General features: G+C 53.9%; 1 protein-coding gene across 1 annotated transcript in view; it reads left to right on the top strand.

Moving 5' to 3' along the window:
- The first annotated feature begins 519 nt into the window (after positions 1-519).
- AR (androgen receptor) overlaps positions 520-22,104 on the top strand; it is a 39,507-nt gene continuing 17,922 nt past the window's right edge. The window contains exons 1-2 of the mRNA XM_069015118.1: positions 520-1,621; positions 18,602-18,753. Coding sequence (XP_068871219.1) covers positions 714-1,621; positions 18,602-18,753 — 1,060 coding nt within the window. The 5' untranslated portion in view covers positions 520-713. The remainder of the gene's footprint in view (positions 1,622-18,601; positions 18,754-22,104) is intronic.

Raw genomic sequence — 22,104 nt, 5'->3', positions numbered from 1 at the left:
TGCTGAGCGCCGACACGCCAACGCGAAAAGGAGCATTTCTCTGACAAGTCCGCCCAGCTGCGCCAGCTGTCAGCGGGGGGGAGACCGGGGGAGCAGCCGAGCCGGCCCGGGGCCGACCTGCTCCATCAGCAGCAGTTGGGAACCGCGGCAGCCGCCGCCGCGCCCCCATCCCCGCCCCGTCCTGCCCAGCCGGGGCGCGGGGTCCGGGTCGGGCCCTCGCCCGGGGGCCGCGGTGACACACGATGTCCCCAGCGGGCCGGGCCGGGCAGCCTCATCCCTCTCCGATCCGCCCTCTGAGGCGCCAAGCCCGGACACTGCGGCGGGGCTGCGGCTCCGCGTCCGCGCTGCTCCAGGGCCGCCGGTGGGGCCGCGCCGAGCCCGGGGCCAGGCGGGCGCCGCTGCCGCCGCGGCCGTCACAGGGTTAATCTCGGCGGAGCCGCGGGGCGGTCTCCCCGCTGCGCCTCCCTCCCCGCGGCCTCCCCCGCCCGCCCGCCCCCCGCTCTGCCGCCGCACCTGCCCGCAGCCCGGCCGACAACTTTCCGTGCCTGTTGCGCGCACCGAGCTTCGTGCCCGGCGGCCACTGCCATGGGCACCGCGGGGCAGCGCCACGCGTAGGCGGCCCGCGGGGGTCGGGCCGGGAGCGCTGCCAGGGCTCTCCGCCCTCGCCTCGCTCCGCCGCCGCTGCAGCGATCGCTGCCCCGCGCTCGGCGAGCATGGAGGTGCAGCTGGGGGTCGGTCGCGTCTACCCGCGACCGCCGGGCAGGACCTTCCGCGGGGCTTTTCAGAGCTTCTTCCAGAGCGTCTGCGACGCTTTCCAGCCGCGGGAGGAACCGGGCGCCGGGCAGCCGCCGCCAAGCGCGCCCTGCCCGCCGACTCCCCGGCCGCCGCCGGACTCCCCCGCCTGCCTGCCGTCCCCGCCCGCCTGCCTGCCGCCCCCTGAGCCCCGTGCTCCCGGTAAGGCGCTGCCGGCCGCCGGCCCCGCCATGGGCTCGTCTTTTCCCTGCGCCGGAGAGCTGAGGGAGCTGCTGGGCGAGGCGGGCGCGATGCCGCCGCTGCTGCCGCCGCCCGAGACCGAGCCCGCGGACAAGGAAGACCCGCTGGGCGACAGTGCCCGGCAGCTGTGCCGCGCCGTGTCCGCCTCCATGGGGCTGGCGCTGGAGGCGCTGGAGGCGCCGGCCGAGCCGCTGCCCCGCGAGGACTGCATGTTCGCCGTGCCCGCCGGGCCGCCCCGCGCCCCGCGCCCGCCCGTCCGCGACCCCTCGCCCGCCTTCGAGGCCGCCCTGGCCGCCGAGCCGCCCGCCGGGCCGGAGCTGCCCCGCGGCTTCGGCCGCGTCAAGCTGGAGAGCACGGCGGGGCGGGCGGCGGGCGGCGGCTGGGGTGGCCCGTGCCGCTTCGGGGCCGAGCTGGTCCCACCGGGCCCCGCGCCCCCTTGGCCCACCTTCTTCGCCGAGGAGGGGCAGCTCTACGGGCCGTGCCCCGAGCCGCCCGCCGGGCCGGCCGACTGCCCTGCCGATGCTTGGTACCCACCGGGCCGGGCGCCTTTCGCCGCCCCCGCCGCCGGCATCAAGAGCGAGCTGGAGCCCTGGGTCGAGGGCTACGCCGGCGCTTACGGCGATCTCCGGTGAGTACCCGCGTCCCGCAGCCCACCGGCATGCGCACGTTGCACTGTGCTTCCCGCCGGCATCCTGCATCCCACCTCCCTCCAGCACCGGCATCCTGTGCCCGCATCCCTCATGCCACCTTCTGCACCTCGCAGCCCACCGGCACTCCGCGCTCCCCCAGCCGCCCCGCCGCCTGCCGCAGCTGCCCCGCGCTCACCACGGGTCCAACCCCGCTATGTCCTGGCTGTTCCCGCCTTGGTGCACCTCTCCGCTGCAGAACCTTCCCTTTTGCCGGGATGCTGACATTTGGGACTGACTAGGCGAGATCGTGCCAGGAATACCGCGGTGCACGCCCGGTGTCCCCGCCGTCCCGTGAGGTCGTTGTGTTTATGTCGTTTCCTCACGCATCTGTTATCCCGCTGTTCCCGGCCGCTGGGAGCGGGCGAGATCGGGACGCTGTGCCGCGAAGCACGGACGGATCTTGACATCGAGTTAAAATCCTCCTGGCAACTTGTCCCGCCGAGAACTGCCTGCCGGGAATGCACTGTGCAGAGCAGGGAACCCCGAATGTAGTGGAAGAGAAACATCAGCTGTGCTTCAGGGCTGTTTTAAGTACAGGTAGAAAATGCGTTTTAAAGTAGAGCTAGAACAGGTTTTGGGAATGCACCAGGGGAGGGGAGATTCGTTTGAGAAGTAGGATTCAATCAAAAATAATTTTGATTAACCTCAAAGAAGATGAGCCATCTCTGTAAAATAGCTGTACAGCATCTAAACCAATGCTCACCTGTCACAGAAAAACGTGGCCAAGCTGATAGAAATGGGAGGGAGAATGGGCTGTCCAAGGGATTTTTCTGCTGGCTCAGAAGCAGCCCCATCTAAGAGTATGTGAGGCCTTAGCTGGGGTTTGCATCGTGGGAGTCCTGCATCCACACACTCACTCCGTGATACTTGGGATGCTGGGAGCAAAGGCTGAAATGAACAATTAGATTTTACCTCTGAATTAGCACTGGGCAAGTGTACTGCCTCTGGGCTTGTTTGTGTTTTAAATGCTTACAGCTTCATTTGGGTATTGGGGCAAATTCCACCCACACAGTGATTTACTGGGGGATTGTACAGAGATGTCAAGGGCTTGGCAAAAGAAAAAAGAATAAAAGTAGTGACAGGTCAGAAAGAGTGCAGCTGTGAGCATCATCCAGCTGTGAGCTTTGTACGTGGCAGGAGCTATGCAAGCTCCGAGTGTGCCTCTGGAGTCTGGGTAAATCTCTGCTGGAATCAGTGCAGAGGGGGCAGGGAGGAATCGAGTTGGAAAAGTTCGGTGTTCACATGCTGGTGATGGTGGTGCAGGTTTATTCCGTGTGGCTGTTCTGCCTGCAGAGCCTGTGCGGTGGGATCCTGCACAAACAGGGAATGTTGCTCTGAGGAGAGCAGGTGTGGACTCCCATGGAGGTCTGCAGGCAGTCTTGGGGGCTGGACTAGGCAGCAGCAGGTACATTTTTCCCGGGTCTTGCCTTAGAGATAAACGACATTTCCCTCATTCCTGGTGGGAAGTGCTGTATAGTCCTCTTCCTTGCAGCTCTGTTTGATGTGCTGTGCCTGTTTTCCCTGGCAGACTTCTGTGGGATCAGCAGGGTCGGAGCTGGCACAGCAACCTTTACAACACCAGTATCTTGTCCTTTGAGCTCCAAGGCTTGTACAGCGCTACCCTGCTGCTACAGAGGTGTAATGGGCTGGCATCGTGTCTCTGTGTTCAGATGTAATTTTCAAACACCGTAAGGAAAGCGGAACATTTGTGGTCTGCCTCAACCATATGTGTTAATCGCTGCCAGGTTTACATTTCATCCTAGCAAAGTCTCCATTAGCTTTACAGCGTGCTGCTGGCCCATTCCTGCAGCTTTGCATTTTCTCCTGGATCTGTGGGTGCCAGTGCAGAAACAGCCTCTGCTGCTGCTGGAGCTGGAACGGTGGGCCATGTACCAGCATCCCAGGCAGCAGTGACTGCGGGAAGAAAGGTTCGTGGGAGCTGAGAGGCTCTGTAGTAAAATTCCCTGATGGAAGGATGATTGGCTTTTGGACCTGTACCCCTCTGCTGTCTGGTGCTAGGTCTGATCTCCTGCCCTACTTGACCTTGCACGCAGAGCTTTCCCCTCGTAGCCTCAGAGGATGCAGCCTCAGTGTTCTGTGAGGATGGTGAGGGACACTCTGGGGCTTTACAAGCCCGGGGCAATGGGCACTTCAGTGCCCTGTGCTTGGGGCTGCTGCTGGGGGAAGAGGCACAGACAGCCCTCTCTGCTTTGGAGAATAAGGAGTGTTTCAAGGTGTGCTGCTCCTACTTTCTTTTCTCTCTGAATGGTCCTGCTGTCTCATGGCTCTTCCCTCACAGATGAAGTTCTCCCAAGCCCCAACTCTACCCTGCTGCAGTTGGGACCAGGTATGGGTAAGTATTTTTTGAGTTAAACACCCTTCATACAACACCAAAGCGTGAGCAGTTCTTAATATTTGGGGGGGTGCCAGGGTTTAGGGGTGCTGGCACATCTCAGAAACACTATGGGTATTAACACGATTTGGTTTAATTTAAAGCTGTTGCTACAGTGTCCCTGACTGCACCAGTCAGGCTTACAGGTAATTAGCAAATTAACCTCAGGCTTTGTTACCCTGTGGATTTAGAGATGTTTCTCTTTGTGCTCTGCTTGTTGCATCATTACTACCAGCAGTCTTTGAGGTGACTAAATAACCTGTTTCAGGAGCAAGATGCAGCACTGTCAGAATAAATCCAAGGTTCTGCCTTCAGAAGACAAATTCCAGCAGCAGGGGGGAGGGGGTTGTCCTCTGGTTTAGAATGAAATGGAATTAGAGAAGGAGCTGTTACTGAAGCAATGGGATTAAGGGAGAGGAAAGGATTTAAGGGGCTTTTGGCTCAGGAAAACCTGTTGTCCATGTAGCTTCAGATGGTTTTAAGTGGCATTTGTGATCACTGCTATTACCTGGTGTGCATACTGGTTACAGTCCTGTTGTTTGTTGGTTACACCTACCTTTGGTTCCTTTCCCCAGTCTGGCTGTGGTCAGTTTGGGCCAGTGCCATGTGTTCATTCATCACCTGGCTCGATGGCTCTGTAATCGTTTCAGCTCTGTAATTGTGATAGGCTTACAGATAACACCTGCAGTAATTCCTGCCTGTGGAAGGAGATAAGATTGACAAAGAGATGAAGGGCAGCTGTTACGCCAAGAGGCGGGAGGTCGTTTTCAGGGTTGCCCGCACTCCCAGTCTGTGCCCAGCAGCAGCTGCTCTGGCATCCCAGTCCCAGAAGGGCTCTGGGGACCCCCAGTGCTGCACCAGCAGAACTCCGAAGCCCTTGGGAAAGGGCTGACCCTCCCATCTGCTGTTGTCAGCGTGACCTTTCTGCTCTGGCAATTGGCAATAGGATGTAAATATTTCTTTGAAGACAAGAGGACTATGGCAGAACTTTGTGTGGGCAGCTGGTGTCTTCGGCCCCTACAGACACATGGACAGGGAACCTCTGGTGGCCAGGAGAGTTGGGGATGTGCTAAAGCTTGTTGTTGGTTCCTGATAAATGGAGAAAAGATAAACAAATTTCTTCCTCATCACCTCTCACCCTTTCCCTGCTCAGAGACACAGGATGGCTGTGATAATCCATCTGTAGCTGGATTAGAGAACTCAGGGGTTGGTTGAACGTGAGCTGACATGATACCATGGCAGGGTGCATGTCTGTCATGGCTGGAGCTGAGGTTGTGAAACGAGTGATACGCTGAGGCTGGGTAACTGGAGCTGCAGAGGTGCTGGAGCTGCGCTCAGCAAGGAGAACCCCTCAGGACTGGGGGAGCAGCCAAGTGGGCACTGCTCAGCACTGTGCTGGAACACGGCACTGGTGGCTCCTTCTCCTCGCTCCTGAGCATATATCAAATATCATAAAATGGTCTCCTCCTTTTCCCCTCCCTCCTCTGTCTGTCTCTCCCTCTCTTCCCTGCTCTCTTGTGCTCCAGCTCTCCCTTACCACTGGGAAGGGGAGATGGATCACCGGTCAGGTGTTGGGCTGTGGAGGGCAGATATGTAGGGTGTCTGTGTGGGACCTATCCAGCTGCTCTAAGGGTACACAGCGTCTCTTTGCCTCTTCACTGCTCAAAGGCAGACTTCGCCTCATCCTCCTCTGGGCTTTCCCATCCTCTTCTCCACACATCTTGAAGTTTTGAGCTCTTACACCCTGTGGAAGCTGATTCCACAGTCTTGTGCTTGGTATCGGCAGTGATTATTCCACCGTGGTTCCTCTCAAATGTTGGTTGCAGTGGAAGGACAGGCTTTATGTGGCACTTGGGGTTGGAAGCAATGGCTGAGAAATCAGAAAATTTTGCCAAAGAAACAATCCACAAAAAGCTGTCAATGGGTCAGAGTCACGCAAGCATTTTGTGTGTTCTCCTGAGGCTTCAGGGCTGGAAGCTGCACAGGATCTACTCATGGCAGCTCTTCTCCAGCTTCTGCAGCTTTTACATTCTTCCTGCTGTTTACAGATTCCCTGATTTTCCATTGCACAGATGAGCTGTGCTTTGCACCACTCCTTGCAGCCAGTCTCTGGCATAACCATTGGTTTTCCTCCTAGGAGAACTTAATTCCAGACTGAGAGCCAGTTAACTATGGGAAGTGCTTTGGTGCTGCTTCTGAGGACAGAAGAGTGTGTCAAAAAACTGATTTGCATGTTTTGTAGCCCAGAGGACAAGAGTCACTCCCAGATCAGGATTCTCACTGCAGAGATGAGGTTTTTTCCCTGTGACAAGATCCCTACCATGGGTGCAGGTACCAGCCCCTGGGGCAGGATCCCCACTGTGGGGACAGGCATCAGTGGGTGCTGGAGTTGGGATTTGTCCCCATGGCACAGAGCCCACGATTCCTGGAAGTCGCTGCCTCTGGCCCCTTTCTCAGAGCGAGGAAGGTGTGGGACAGTCCTGGGAAGAATCAAAGCAGAAACACTGTAGCGAGGCAGCGAATGTGAGCGGCATCCAAGGGGCAAAGCCAGCTCTGCATGCACCAGGACCCTCCAAGGCCACGCTGGGCTCCAGCAGAGACAAGAGCCTGCTCTGTGTCCGTGCCAGGGGTCACCTCTGAGTCCCAATGGAAGCTAAAGGAGGATTGCGGATGGGCAGTGGGAGGAACAGGCACAGTGGAACTGGAGCAGATCAGAAGTCAGAGTCTGTGCATGGCAAGAGGGGCATGCTCCTCAGCTAGGAGGAAAGCTGGAAACAGTGCCATGTGTTGCAGGAAGAAACCACAAAATTTCCTAAAATATTGAAAATTTTGTAGTCACATTTTGCAGTTGTTTTGGTGTGATGAAAACAGTTTAATTACACAGGGTTAAGAACAAGTTGTAGTAGAGAGCAGTAGCTCAGTTCTTTGTGATTTTCTGTCATTCCCATGAATTCCACTCTTGGCACGGACATTCATTCATATTTTATAAATTGCTTGTTTGAAGGTGGCTGTCCCAGTTTGCCAGTTCTCAATTGCCAGTTGCTGTCTAGACTTGGAGCACTCACTGGAGGCTGCTGGGTTGGTGTTTGCAGTGGATACTTTCTGCTAGTGATTGTGGACTAAAATTACAAAAGAAAGAAATTGTATTTATTTTATTGTCCTGTGGAACATATAAAATTTATCAAATGAGTGTTTACTGAAAGAAAACTATTCAGTGGGAGGCTTTCTATGACTTCTAGTAAAAACTGTTTGTTTCTGAGAGCCACCCTGGTAGATCCCGGAGATCTGTGCAGCTGTGGATGGCTCTGGAACACTGGAAATATATAGGAAAAGTGAAGATTCCCTATTGCACAGCTGCTCAGCTTCATTACTTTGTGCAAGTTAATTTTCTTTTTGGAAGATTTTCTGCAAAAGACACATCTGCACCTCAGACAGATGCAAAGCAAGTGCCACAATGCCATCATGGACAGCCTGGGCCAGCTGGGGAGGGCAGCTTGGTGACAGCACATGCATGTAGTGATGTGGCACAGGGGGCACAGGTACCTCCCTTTGGGGTCATCATTGTGTAAGAGGTGAGCATTGACCAGAATGATCTGCTCTCACCTTGGATGAGCCCAGCTCTACACCATGTTCATAGGAAAACAGAAACGGCAGCGCTTCCTGTGGGGATACTGGATCCTTTCTAGCTCTTTCTTCTCCTCCAGAGATCCAGCATACAGCAGGCACAGGAGGCAGATGTCCCATCTCCTGTTGTAGCAGAGCATTTATGCCTGGTAAACAATTAAGAGGCAGATACGGTCACATCACTGGCCAGTGCAGGCTTGTCCAGTGGTGCCCTTGGCAGTGGCTGGTGGCGCTGGTATCGACCGTGGCTGCGCACTGTGGGGACCAGAACCAGCCCCGTTTGTTAACAGTAATAGTGGAATGAGGGAGCTCATTGTAATGAAAAGGAGCTGGCCCAGTTGTCATGGCAAAGACGTGTGACGGGGGTTCTCCATCCATATTCTCTCTTGCTGTTACCACTGCTGTCTGCCTCGTACTGAGGTGTGTGCTTGTGCTTTTTTGTGCTTTAAATCTAGTCATTGCAACCCTGATTCTTCCTGCCAGTGTTTTTAAGTGAGATTCAAAGTATCCTCTAACAGTAATAAAAATACTCCCAGTAGTAGTACTTTACTGCTGAAGCACTCATGAGCAGCAGTTCATTCAGCCTCCTGGCGACTGAGGAAAAAGGAATTGTCCCTCCTCTGCAGGCAGGGGCTGAGGTTTGTCAGCAGCCCCTTGGTGCGTGTGAGTGGCCGCAGCCCTGGCAGCTCAGCGCTGGGGTCCCGGGGGGCTGTGCAGGCTTTGTGCCGGGTGCTGGGGACCATCCTGCAGCAGCGTGCTGGACTTTGCGCCCCATCCATTGGCTCGTTCATCTCCACTGCCCCAGTGCCCCTGTCCAGCCCCCGCGGCAGTGTTTGCAGAGAGGGGTTACGGGAGTGCAGCTTCGTGCCTCGGGATTGCGCCGGAGCCGCCGCTCTCCCCAGGGACCTCTGCGGGATGCCACGGGACAGGAGGGTAGGCTCAGTTTGGCTTGGGTCGTCTTGGGTCAGCTTGGCTCAGCTGCTCTCATGGTGCTGCTTGCTCCCTGGTTGGTGCAGTCTGAACAGAGGCCAGAAAGAGCAAGGTCACCCGCTGCGCTCTGGCTCGGAGCTCCCCAGCCCCCGCCCAGGGACGCCTCGGCAAATAGTGAGAACACAGGTGCTGACACGTCCTCAGAAGTGGTGGGATTGGTTTCACAGACCTCAGATTAAGTGATTTGCAGTAGTAGAAGTAATCTTAAAAGTGTAAGCCAGTTCCCCAGGTATTTATAGCTGCTGCCCTTTTCCCAGGCCACTCCAAGCAGCTCGGATGTCCACAGCAGTGGATTACACCCATGCTTTCCACAGGTGTCCTGGTGGCTTCCCTGTACCATCCAAAGGGGAAGGAAGTCCACCCCAATAAGTAAATAATGATTCCTAGGATGAGGAATATGAATGAATAATTCATGGAATGAGCCCATGTTTCTGCTGAGGGGTCCATCATGTTGCCTGGTGCATGGGGCTGCTGGGGGCTTGGTGGACCATGCTGAGCACCTTGTGACAGGCAAGGCAGCTGTCACTTCCCAAAAACCTCTGGGGGCAAAAGATACGGCTTAAGTCAGGATAGGAGAGTCAGTGCAAAACCACCAATACTGGGCCACTGACAGTGCTGGCCCAGGACACCCTTCGTGTGGGGATGGAGCACTGTGGGCAGCCTTAGCCGGGGCAAGCAGTCAGGCACAGGCACATTTACTGTTTGATGTGTCTGCCCTGAAATCTGGGTGCTCCTGGGACACATTTGGGGTGTGCCTGGGCTGGCAGAGCCCTGCTCAGGCTGTGCAGAGCAGGAGAGCTGCCCAAGAGCTCCATGCAGAGCCCCAGCCACCCCTCATGCGCTGGGCATGGAGCAGTTGTAACGATTTGCCTTTCATGTCTGCAGCCAGGTGTCTGTGACAGGCACTGCTGGGGGGATGTCCTGGGTGCTGGCTGCCTGATCCAGCTCTTGCTGGAGCCTGGGGAGTCTGGTCATAGACTCAGGAAATGGCTTGGGTTGGAAGGGCCTTTTCATTCCACTCCCCTCTATGGGCAGGGACACCTCCCACTAGACCGTGTTGCTCCAAGCCGTGTCCTGCCTGGCTTTGTCGCCTTAGGATGGGTGGTGCATTCTGGTGGGTGCCCTCTCCCTCCACACCAATATGCTCCAGAAGGGACTAGACATGGGCTGGCTGCAGACAGTGGCTTTGGGAAGAACCCTGGGGCAAATCCTTCTGTGTTATGGCAGCATCTTCATCTTCCGGACCCCCATCCTGCTGAGTGCTTCTGGAATTGCTGCCAGCAGGAGCAATCCGTACAAATGCCAGAGGGGACGATGCAGATCTCCAGAATACATTTTACAGAGGATGTGTTCAGTCCCTGGGATGAGGTGGGAAAACCCTGGAGATTGCTTCCTTCCCCTTGTGCTCTCTTTGCCTGGGGATGGATGGAGGAGGCTTCTTGTCTCTCCCAAAATGAACATGACACTTCTTTCTCTGGTGTTTTTACCAGCCCTCAGCATTTTGGCTGCTGTTACATATTTTAGCTGTGTTTGCTTCCTTGCTGGTTAGAAATGGCAGAAAAAACCGCTTTGACCTTGGCTTGTGTGCTGAGAACAGAGCCCAGGCACAAGTTTCTGTATCACAAATTTCCTCGTGAAGGCTCCTGCCTCCTCCCCCTCATGCCAACCATCAGAGCAGCGTCTGCACATCTCCCAACCTGCTGTTGGGAGGCCTGGAGCGGGATATCTTGGCAGGTCCACTTTCCTCTTGAAAGGGAAACACAGGGAAGGAGTTTTTGTGCTGATGGGGTTAATAGCTTTCATCTGGGAATCAATGAGGTGTGTTAACTGGAAAAGAGAGCTCGGATGATTTACTGTTTCTCTTGAATAGTGTGTGTGCCTGTGCACATTTGTGGATGTTCATCATCCTCCTGTGAACACCACACCCAGATGGTATCCCCACCCCTCACCCCCGCGGCCTGCAGCATTTCCTCTGCAGACATGTCCCTGGAGGGCAGGCACCGTGCCCTGTGCCACCTGCAGGAGGAGAGGTGGCTGCAGCTCTGTGAGCCTCTGTGGGTGGCACAGGGCTCGGTGTGGAATTGGCATTGCTGCTTCTCCCTGCTCAGACACTGAGAACCAGCCCCCCACATCTCCCCCGTTCCCTTTCCTGCTGGCTGGCAGTGCCAGCTCTGTTAGCAGGGCAGGGCTGGGGGACACATGTCTGGGGCCATGGGTGCGGTGCAGACCGTGACCCCCTTGGCTGGCTCTGGGCTTTGTCCCTGTGCATGCTCCTGTGCTCCAGAACATGTGACATCATCCCAATGAACTCAGCCTGTTCACATGGATTTAGTTTTTCTAGCTCTCCGTAATTTGCTTTGTTTTCACATGTCCCCTGTGGTCGAAAAGTCTTTTGCCTGATAATAGGATCTTCCCCTTATGAAGAAATCTACTACTTCCCAGTCTGCTCCCCAGTACCCTGAAGCATCTTTAACTGGTTAGAAAAACAGTAGCAGCACAGGGACTTTATCCCTTTCTTGTTTAGAGCATAGCCTGTGCCAAGTGCCAGGTCCTTGATTCTGGGCCTTGTTGGGGGTGTTTGAAGAGGGGGCAGAGCACAGTGCTGGGGAGCCTGCAGGATGAAACATCCCACTGGAGCTGTGCTGAGGGCTGGACAGAGCTGAGCTGAGATGGGAGCTGAGGTTCCAGGGGGCAGCTTTTCTCTTCTTGTTAAGTTCACTCTCCCTTTCGCCACGTGGGTGCTTAAACCCTTGGATTATGGCCCGAGTTGAAGCAGTTGTCACGTCCAGCAGGGAGAAGGTGGCAGCCTGGAGTTAGCAGGGTGGCTGGCCAGTCCCTCTGCACGTGATTGCAATTAATGGAGGGGGCTCAGTGTGTCCTGCAGGATCCCCTGGGACCAGTGGGGATCTGTTAACTCCTGGCCATGCTGTGCCCTCCTGCTATGCCCCTGCCCTCCTATTGTTTCAGAGTTGGGGTCAAGGCTGTGGCTGCAGCGTGTCCTAAGCTGACTATCTCACTGCTCACTCAGAGAGGCTCGGGAGAACACTCTCAAGGCTGTGAGGCCTAAAATTACATGTGGCATCTGTGTTTTAGTTTGCAGGTGGGCTTGAAAGAAAATGATTACTGGCTGCTTTCATTCCTCTCCTGCTTGGAAGAGCATGGCCGAGGGGTAGGGGGCAGGGCTTTGATCCCTGGCGTGCCACAGCTCTCTCTGGACATCACTGCCCAGCAGGGCCAGTCCAAACTCCAGCGTGGGTCTGTGATAACAGGAGGACCCCCCCATGCCCACAGGTGCCTGGAGTCAGCCGGTTGCACTGCTGCAGGGCTCTGGGGCTCTGCTCTCTGTTTTCCCGGGAATGCTCTTAGCCCCCAAAACGACAGGTCTGGCTGTCCCTGCCATATGTCATTAAAAGAGCAAACTGGCATCAAAGCACTGTTTCCTAGTCCATGCCTGGCTGGGCTGCCCTCAGTTGGCATTGAGGTTGGTACTGGTGCAGCTGCCTGCCCATCCATCCATCCATCCATCCATCCATCCATCCATCCATCCATCCATCCATCCCTCCATCCATCCATCCATCCATCCATCCATCCCTACCCTCCAAGCCTTCTTGCGGGCTGGTCCTGCCCTGCTCCTGCCCCAATCCCTGTGCAGCTGGCAGGTGTAGGCAGCTGTGAGCTGCAGGCAGCCAGGACGGCCGGGCCAGGGAGCAGGAGGGATTGGTGGTTGTCAGCCAATGGCTGTGGGTTCCTGGGGGATTTGCTCCTGTGTTGCCTATTCTGCTGAGACTGGGGCTAAGAGTGGCAGGGAGACCAGACACTAAGTATGTGAAACCTTCCTTGCAATTAGTGTTTCTGGCTGGGATGACTCACAGCACGATCCGCTTGGAGGACGCGGAAGATGATACTGTTGCACAACTCATGAAGTCTCCTCTAGAAACTCAGTGCTTTGCCAGCAGAGCTGAAGGGAAATTCTGCAGATAGAGCTTGTATCCACTCCCAGGCATAATAAGGCAAAGGATTTTTATGCCTCTGCAGCCCTGTCTCTGCAAAGGTTTGGTCTTGATAGAAACGTGCCTAAAAATAACCCAGTTCTGCTGTTAAGTTGTGGGACCAGCGCTGCAGCACCACTGCAGTGATCCTTGGCGTTCCCCACTGCAAGGGGGCGGGAGGGGGGCTGCTACCCGGGATGGGGGGTTCTGCTTCTTGCTCCGGTCCCCGTCCATCCCCAGGGCTCCATGCTGTGCCAGGGGGAGGGTGCTGGCTCATGCCGTGTGCCTCCCCAGCCGGGTGCCAAATCCATGGTATTTGTGGTCTCCTCATGTTTCTACACCAGGTCCCACCCTTGTTGCCGACTGTTTTTGACTTGTGCTTTCTCCAGTGGAGAAATAAAAATGCAGAATTTGCAGCACTGGTTTCCTTAGCAATAATTCTGAAGGAAGTGGGGAAAATATTTCATGTTTTAAATATCTGAGTCTGGGAACTAATCCTGGCATCCCTCAGCAGCCCAGCTGGGAGCCGACCACTGGCCTCTGGCCACCAGCACAACTCGATCCTTGTTGCCCAGTAAAATTCCAAATACATTTGGAGTTCCACATTAAACTGATTGGAATTGTTCTACCTTGGGTTTCTCTTGATAGCACCGTACCAGATGCTGTGGTTAGCTGGGGGACCATGGTGGTCTTGGGGGCCACATGGCCGGTTCACCCAAGGTGCTGTGCCCCATGGCTGGATGCTGGCACAGTGTTCTGTTCCTCTGGAGATCCTCCTGGCACACGGGCTGTGAGAAAAGCCACCAAGAACTCACATCCCCTCTTCCAGAGCATTTCATAAGCATCACTTGGTTTTGGAAGAGGGGAAAGGTAAAAGTTCTCCGGCAGGTGAAGATGCTGGTATGTGGCACTACAAGTCTGTACCCTGGATGCTTTCCTGGGAGCTGTAAGCCTGTACCCATGCCTGGCATCATGGCAGTGTCTCTTGGAGCATGAAATATATGTATCAAGTGTGTCTCATTATTTGTGATTTTCTTTACAGGCACATTTTCTTTTTCTCAGTAGAGGAGATGGATTTGAAGATGGAAGATTATGGTGTGGCTTAAACTAACTGCATAAATATCAGTCAGGACAGAGTGTTTCCTTGGGAAATAAGTAGGGTTCTCCATGCAACAAGGATACCAAGGTCCTGTCCTTGGTAACTGCAGGTGACTTTGCAGTCATCAGGAAGAACAGTGTAGGGCTCTGATGACCTCGGGGGTGCTCCTCAAGGCTGCAGCCTCCCTGCAGCCTTGCTGCTCCTCATTTGCTTTTTGTCCCCTTTGTGCTTCGTAGTCAGGTGAGTTCCCATCTGAAGCGACCTTGTGATGCGCTCGTGCTGTCTCTTTCTGTAGGCAGCTGCTCCAGCTGGGGGAATCAAGTGTTCCATCTTTTCTGAGCTGATTTATTTAAGCTGCTCCCTGAGCCCCTGGCTGGACATCAGGCTTTGAGGGAGAAGTTTTGGTGTCAGCTGTACCAAATGCAGGCAGCAGCCTCCACTGTGGCCCCTGGTGAGGTGCAGAGGTTGCAGGGTGGCTTTGCCCAGGCTTTGTATTCCAGGTGTAGCAAACCTGCCACCTTTCACCTTTTTTTCTGCTTCTTCCTTATGGATGACTGGGAGGTGAGAGCCCAGGATGGCCATTAAATGGGGGGACTCTCCAGGAGTCTTGGTTATGCCGTGGCTGTGCCGCCCGTCCCATTTATGGGTGTGCAGTGCCTTGGCTGGTAAGGTGGCAGGTTGGGGCTCTCTCCTGAGTGCAGGGACAAACAGGGGCTGGGTCCATGCAGCTCCAGGCCTGGAGCAGCCTTCATGCACCACAGAGGAGCACAGGAAAGAAAAGAGCCAGGCGCTGGGGTTGAGAGGGGCTTCAGCTGCAGTCAAGACCTGCTGTGTGAAAAATAAGCTGTCAAAATAAGTAAACAGAGTGTCTGAAAACAAAAAAACAGAGTTTAATTTGGAGATTTGAGAAGGGATTAGTGCAGCTGTGCCTGTGGAAGCTGTTTGTGCCCCTGGGGCCAGGAGGCAGTGCCAGGGCCGGAGAGCTGAGCCTGCTCATGGGAGTTGCTGGTGGGAGGACCTTTGCTTTCTCTGAGTGTGCTCTTCCTGCCAGCCTGCACTGCTGGAATGCTTGGAAACCCCACTGTCATCTTCTAATATTTATTTAAATCTGGTGACAGTCTAGTTCCGATGTGTGTTTACCAGGCCTGGGGCTCATGCTGCACCCTGCTCTGCTCTCAGACGCTATCATGCCTCTGCTGCCATCGCACACGAAAACAAGGCACGGACAGATTGGAAACATCCTCAAGACTATTTAGAAGAAAGGACATGAATTCAGTGTACAAGGCTGCATGTTTATAGATTAAATGGCTCAAAGCATTTTAACAGATAAATGCCTTAAAGTTTATGTGCAGGCCTTGTTATCTGGATGAGCGTGATGTGGTGGCTGTGAGCGCAGGCTTGGCTCAGCTCTGGCTGGAGCCTCTGGCAGCCAAATAACAGTGCAAGGGGACATGAGGTTGTGCCTGAAGTGAGCAGTCATGCTCTTCGCTGAGCATGGGTCTGGCCCCTTGGTGGGAGTCACAGAACTTCATCCAGGCAAGAGCCCCACAGCTGCACTGAGGGGAAGCCAATTAAATTTAATATTACATTAGAGAATGTCATGCACAAGTGATGCTGTTTTAAAAGCAGAGATTCCTCCTGAAAACATCAGAGTGTCTCAGAAATGACAGTACTTGAAATGACTGGATAGGGTTCTGTGTCACCTGAGTTCATGTGTGAGTGCTGGCTCAGTTCTGGGCTCAGCATCTTCCTGAGCATCACAGATGTGCAGGTTTTGGGTGCAGCATGGTGAAGGTGCAAACCGCCTTTCCTCAGGGAATATGGGACCAGGGTGCTCTGCTCTGGCATTCCCATGTGGGACGAGCTGCGGGTGTGTGGCAGCCGCCATCACTTTGTCCTGGTCTGGCTTAGGGGTGGGAAATCACGGTTGACGGGGCAATTGTTCCTTGGCTCCTTTTGGGCATCCTGTGCTGGCTGTTGCTGAGATGGAAACTTCCTTTGTGGATCAGAAGTGGTTGGCTCCTCTCTTGCCTGTGCTTGCTCTTGGCTTTCTGAGGGTATTGCAGAATGTGGCTGTTTAGTGAAATTTAACTAATGACAAACAACTGTTTGCATTGCAAAATGATAGTTTCTACTCTCCAGAAATAGTTAGTTGCATGTGACAGGAGCTCAGTAAACCCTCCACTTCATTACAGAACCCTTCTGAAATGAGAGTAAAACTCATCCTAGAACTGTAGGAGAGATACCGCGGTTGTTTGTCCCTGCCCCTCAAAGCCACCAAGCTCCTTTGTGACAGCTGCGACCTTGGCCTTCAGGGCATGCGCTGGGTCTGGCATCGCTGCCACCGTCACCGTGTCCCAGTTGTGTCTGCCCCAGCGCACTATCGCCCTGCTTTGTGCTCTGCAGCGGGACTGACACTTGCCATAGATGGTACCAACTGCGAGCCCCCCACAGCGCGCACGGGGCTTGTTTGCTGACCTGAGCACCAGCACAGCCCCACGGAGTACACACCCAGAAGGAAGCTTCAGAGCCGCCAGTGGTGATCTGGCTCTTGAGCCACCCCTCGTGTCCCTCCTGTGCCCTGAACAGGGGCGAGGGGCTGTGGCACTGCTGCGCACTGGCACCCTGGGGCAGGTGGCACCTGGGGCTCTGCCCAGAGCGCTGCCTGCCCTGCAGCCCTGCAGCTTCTCCAGGTACCTCTGCCTCATTGGCCAGTGTTATATATTACCTGCACGTTTTGAGAACACCCTGTAAATGTCCCTTGGAAACAGGAATATGGATCGTTAAGGGAACCATTAGCATAGCTCGCTCTGAGTTGCTAGAAAATTTTACATTATGTTTTTCTTGCAATTCTCTCTCTAAAAATAAAAAAGAAAAGGCAAATTGGCATTTTGAAAGTCAAGGGCATTCCTGGGCAGATGCTTCAGTTCTGGGCAGTGGCTGCTGTCAGGGAACCCCACTGGTGCTGCAGGGCCTGTGGTCGAGCCGCTCCCCACCTGCCTTAACACCATCTCCTGCCCCTCTGGGTGCTGGGGCGGTGCATACCCCACCAAGCCTTACCCCAGGAGGAGCCTGTCCTACGGCCAGGAATCACCTTCCATGTCAGCCAGTGTCCTCCAGTCTCCATCCGTCAGTGGCAGTGGGGCCAAGGGTGGCTGAGCACGGAGGGGCATGCGGGGAGGCCTGCCCAGGGGCACGTGTATGGGGTGCTCTCAGTACACACCTGCTGGAAGGTGTTTCTGTACTTGCATAACTCTTCCCGTACAGGAACAGCTCTTTAAAAGCTGTTTCAGAAGCCACTCAGTTGCGAACCTGCTTTGTAGTTTTAGATAATTAATCCTCAAAACCAGCCCAGGGTCCTCTGGGGGTCCTGTGTCTGTTGTCACGACACCTGCTGTGAAAGGCCCTGCTGCTCATGGCACACACAGGGCTGAGCATGGGGGAGACAGAGTGGAAGCCTTATGGAAACAGGGAAATGAGCACTGTCGCTTTTCTGATAGCACAGAGGAGGAAAGAGGTGTTGGGTCATTAGCAGAAAGGCCTGTTCTGTGTGAATCTAAAACATGCTGGATAAATAAGACATTTTTAGCCAAGCTTTTCTATGTGCTGCTGGTATTCCTCAGCAGGGTCTGCTCTCCAGCAGCCCCTCACACCCAGTGCCAGGGCTCTGTGCCACATGGCATGGGGGGATATAGGACTGCCCTGAGATGGGGCAGTGGGATCACACCAGGAGGACAAACAGGATGCCACAAAAGCCAAGAAAGGAACATGTTGGTTGCATCAGGACTTGACTATGGGAGGCATGGTGCAGCCAACTGGGTCTCCTCCATTTAATCAGTAATTTGAGAAAAGCCTTGGACATGGAGATGGTTGGGGAAGGGTGGTTGAGCTGCATCTACAGATGAGTCACTGATTGCTTCTGCTAAAGAGATGAGAAATCACTCAAAAGGTTTCTGCCATAAGAACTGAGAATGAAATTGCTGCTCCAGTTACTGACCTTAAACTAAGGTGGGGATCTGCACAGCTCCCAGGTGAGGGACAGGCAAGGACAGTGGGGCTTTTCTGGGTATAAAGGTTTTTTCTAAGAAGTCCCATCTTTGTCACACTCACTGTTGATGTAACCCGATTTCTCAGAGCTCACCTGCAAGCAACAAACAATGCCAGAAATTAAAGGGGATCTAATTTTTACCCAAAAGTTGCGGTGACCTGCAGACTGTTAAAAGCTAATTGCCTCATCCAGTGGTTGCAGAAAAGTGAGTTCTAGTAATTAACTCAATGTGCTGTTGTTCCCCAAACTGCCTGGACATGTTGGCTCCTGATTTGGATAAGCCCATCTCCTTCTGCCATGCCCTCTGGAAAAACAATTTCTCCATGGATCTGATCAAACAGACCAGATCAGGTTGGGGAGGGGACGGTACCAGCTGGGAGGGGAGAATCTGGGTGTGTGGAAGGGAGGAGAAGGGGAGTCAGGCTCTCAGAATGTCTTGGCATGGTGGCTAATGTGGCATCAGCCGGTTGGCAGCACTGCACTCTGCCGTCTTGGCTGCACAAGCTTCATTATTGAAGCCAAAATTCCATGAGCACTGCAACAGCCAGTCTCAGTCACCTTCTCTCCCTAGGCTGTGCTGTCACTGTACTTTGTCACACCCAGCACGGTCTCTGCATGGTCAGGGCCAGGTTTGGCTCAGTTGATGCTCACCTGCTTGCTGCTCGGTGCTTGGCTGATCCATCACTGCAGTTCTGGGTTTGCCATGACCATGCTCCCCAAGCTTGTCCTGGCCACGTTTGCTGACCCTTCCCTTGTTCTCTCTGTTTTATGCTGCAGGTTGGAGACTGGCCGTGACCATGTCCTGCCCATTGACTATTACTTCCCACCTCAGAAGACCTGCCTGATCTGTGGAGATGAAGCGTCCGGGTGCCATTACGGAGCCCTCACGTGTGGGAGCTGCAAAGTTTTCTTCAAACGGGCAGCTGAAGGTAATGGGGACAGAGAGAAGGGAAGGTCACTGCCCCTCTGTGGTGGTAATCTAAGATGTCTTAAACCTGGAAAGGAGAAAAATCAAGGATAAATTGATTTCTCTGTCCTGCATTTGTTATTTCACTTTACAGATTGCCCTCAAAAAGGAGCCAAACCAGTTTGCCAAAATACAATTCTTTTCAGTAGCATTGAGCAACCTTGTCTCTTGGAAGTTGTCCCTGCCATGGCAGGGATGTGGAACAAGATGGTCTTTAAGGTCCCTTCCAACCCAAACCTTTCTCTGATTCCATGATTATCTTAGTTGTGGTGGTGCAGGTGGCTCCAGCTGCTCTGTCTCCTGAGGAGAACTCAGACAACCAGCTGTGGTGGTCAGCAACCCAAGTTTAGCATGTAACTTGCAGTCATGGTGAGAACCCCTGATTCCTTTGTTCTGCTGTTTGCATGTTTTCCCCTGATTGGTTAATGTATTTCCCTTCTTGCTTTATGTATGAGGCTGTGTATATTCATTCCCCAAGTTTAATATGTATCAGTTCTAGAAAGTTCTTTGTTCCTCGATGCCCCATTGGTTCCTTCCCTAAATCCCTCCTTTGTGTTATTTCCGTGTGTTCCCTTGCACTCAACCCCACCTCCTGTCAAGTATCCCATTTGCTGCATCCCTTATCCCTGCCTTTCCTATCCGCACTATAAAATCCCTGGACCCTTGTCAGGTCCTCGGCTCTCCATCTCCTCCCCCTATTGTCTCACCTCAGTAACCCTTCTGTGTAGAAATTACACGGAGAGTCCCCTCTCTCTCCCTTCTTTGCCTCTGCCTGTGTGCCTTCACACCCTGTTTGGGGACAGCCCCTCGGGTGAGGAGCACACCCCGTCTGCCTGCGCTTTTGTGTGTGTCTGTGCTTGCCGTAGTGCAGTTGGGTTGTGGCTACACCTCCGGGCTCTCTTTGAGCTAGCACACAAAAGCCTGACACTTAGTGACCTGGTGTGACCCTGGAGCAGTCAGTTCCTGCTTCTCTTCTTGACTTTCCAGTGTGCTTTAAGCTCCCAACAGCCCGACTGCGATCTCAGATGCACAACTCCCTGTTCAGGGGAGGCTTTTCCTCTCCTGCACCCCTTCCAGAGGGCACTTCTGTGACTACCTGCAAAACAGCACAACCATCTGTCCATCAGGAGCCATGCTCTGAGCTTGGAGTCCATGATCCTCCTCCTCAGCCCTTGAGAAAGCAACTTCTCCTTCATGTCCGGCTCTGTAGTGTCAGGCTCTCCAGGGATAAGTGTGAGCCTAAATGTTCCCTCTCAGCAGCAAGGTCTTTGTACCATCTTTCCTTGGGAATGAACATGCAGAAGCACCTAGCCCAGCTGTTTCCTTAGGCTGTGCCTCAGGAATGTGTGGTTTCTACCTGCACTTCAGAGTCTTGGGCAGCAGTGAGAGTCTCTGTTGTGGAAGATGAACTGTCTGGCAATGTAACCTGCCTGTAGTCACTCATCAGGCTTGTTGTCAGGACAGATGAACCAGCACAAGCCATTGCTTTTCCACAGTGCTTACACAGTTTATGTGGTGCACAGGCACGTTGTTGGCAGCTGGTGGCAGTGGCCATGGTGTCCCTGGGAGAGGGCTGGCTGCAGAGATGGGGACAGAGCTTCTGTCTCACCATGACCTTCCCCTGTGCCCAGCCTCTCCCTTCTATGAGCAGAGGTCCCAGGCTAGGGGTGCTCACCTGCTATTGTCAGAATGCTGCTTCTAGATCAATTATCATTATCCAGCCTCTTTTTGGAGTCATGTTTCCCTCGCTCCTCTGTGCCAGGAGCCAGCTGGCAAGCTGGTTCAGGGAAGAATAGGGGCTATGCCACAGGGGACATCAGTGTCCTGTTGCCAAAAAGGGCAGTCAAATAACAGTTAATAAATTTTGCCTATTTCTCCCAATTAAATCATTCGCAGATCTGTCTCTGCTGCACACTAGTTCTGTGTCAAGCCAAGTGGGTTGGCTTGTGCTGCCAGAGTAAATAACAGATGCTTGTTTAAGTCAGCAAGTTATTGTTGATTTATAGTAAGTGGTGTCCTGGCTCTCAGTCAGATAAACTGCTGCTGGAACGCCTGTGTCTGTGGGTGGGTGTGGGAGCCGTGCTCCCCTGGCACCGGTGTGGGCTCTGTCCTGTAGGTGACAGGCTCTGGAGGTGCCCACGGGCAGAGGGGCAGCCCAGGCTGCTCACGCTGCTCTGAGGCACGTGCCATGGAGTTGTTCCCTCTCCTGATCATGTTATATCATTCATTTAAATGGTATTTATGTCTTTTCCTGGCTCTTCAGCCTCGCAGTGTGGCAGAGGGTCGGGAGTGTTTGATCATGTTGGGATTGGGTGGCAGCCCTTTGCCTTTCCTGAGGAGCCGTATATGTGTCCAGGGAGGGGCAGGGAGCGCTGCCAAAGTGTGAGGTTTCATGTTAAGTTAGCCTGAGGTACATGGATAAGTCTTTATTTTGGGGAAGTGAAAATAAATCGTGCTCCTTTATAGGTACTGAATGCAGGGATGGCAGGTCATGATTTCTGTTCTAATTTTTGGTGAGTTTCCAGACAGATCTCTTCCTTCTTAAAGCTGAGGAGCATTACTGAAAGCTGATATTTCAGCATGTTCTCATGTTTTAAAGTCCATAAAATGCCTCTCAGAAAACCTTAGGTCACCCTTGGAGACTATACAACAGTAGATCAAAATGCTTCCCCGTGAGAAAAGAAATGTATTACCTTCCTGGTGCTGGTGTCAAGCCACAGCCTTCAGTGGAGGGAGCAGCAGAGGGCTGGGACTGGAGCAGCACAAACAGCACCTTGGAGGGGAAGGAAATAGCTGGGCACATAATTTCCTTTTTATTATATTCTTCTGAGATAATAGTGAACTTACCTGGAAGGTATTCAGGGATATTTAACGAGGTTTTATAGATATGCACTGGCTTCTAAGGGGTGAGAAAGGGAAAGATTGAACAAAAAGTTGTGACACTGATTCTTCTTTCCTTTGGACACACTGAGGGGTTTATGGGCAGGAACAAGTCACCCCTGCTTTTATGAAATATTTGACAGATCTGAGGGGTTTCACAAGCTCAGGTTCAACTGCTTTTTCCAGAAAGATGCTGGAAGAGTTAATAGAAAAGACAGGAATGTTGTCCTGATCTCGTTTTGCCAGCTCTCAGACTCTCTCAAGATGTGCAGGCTGTGTCCAGGCCAGCACTGAAGCACACCCTGCAGATTCCCCACGCCGGTGTGCATTGCCTCGCCTGCAGGGTCACCACCCCTGTTTTATGACCAAGCCCCGCGCTGGGCTCTCCCTTGCAGTCACCTGCCCCAGGGTCCCAGCAGGGAGAATCCAGAGG

Source organism: Aphelocoma coerulescens, chromosome 4A (genome assembly GCF_041296385.1).
Source record: "Aphelocoma coerulescens isolate FSJ_1873_10779 chromosome 4A, UR_Acoe_1.0, whole genome shotgun sequence".
NCBI lineage: Eukaryota > Metazoa > Chordata > Aves > Passeriformes > Corvidae > Aphelocoma > Aphelocoma coerulescens.
The sequence above is the reverse complement of the archived record's forward strand: the minus strand, read 5'-3'. Positions and strand labels throughout refer to the sequence as shown.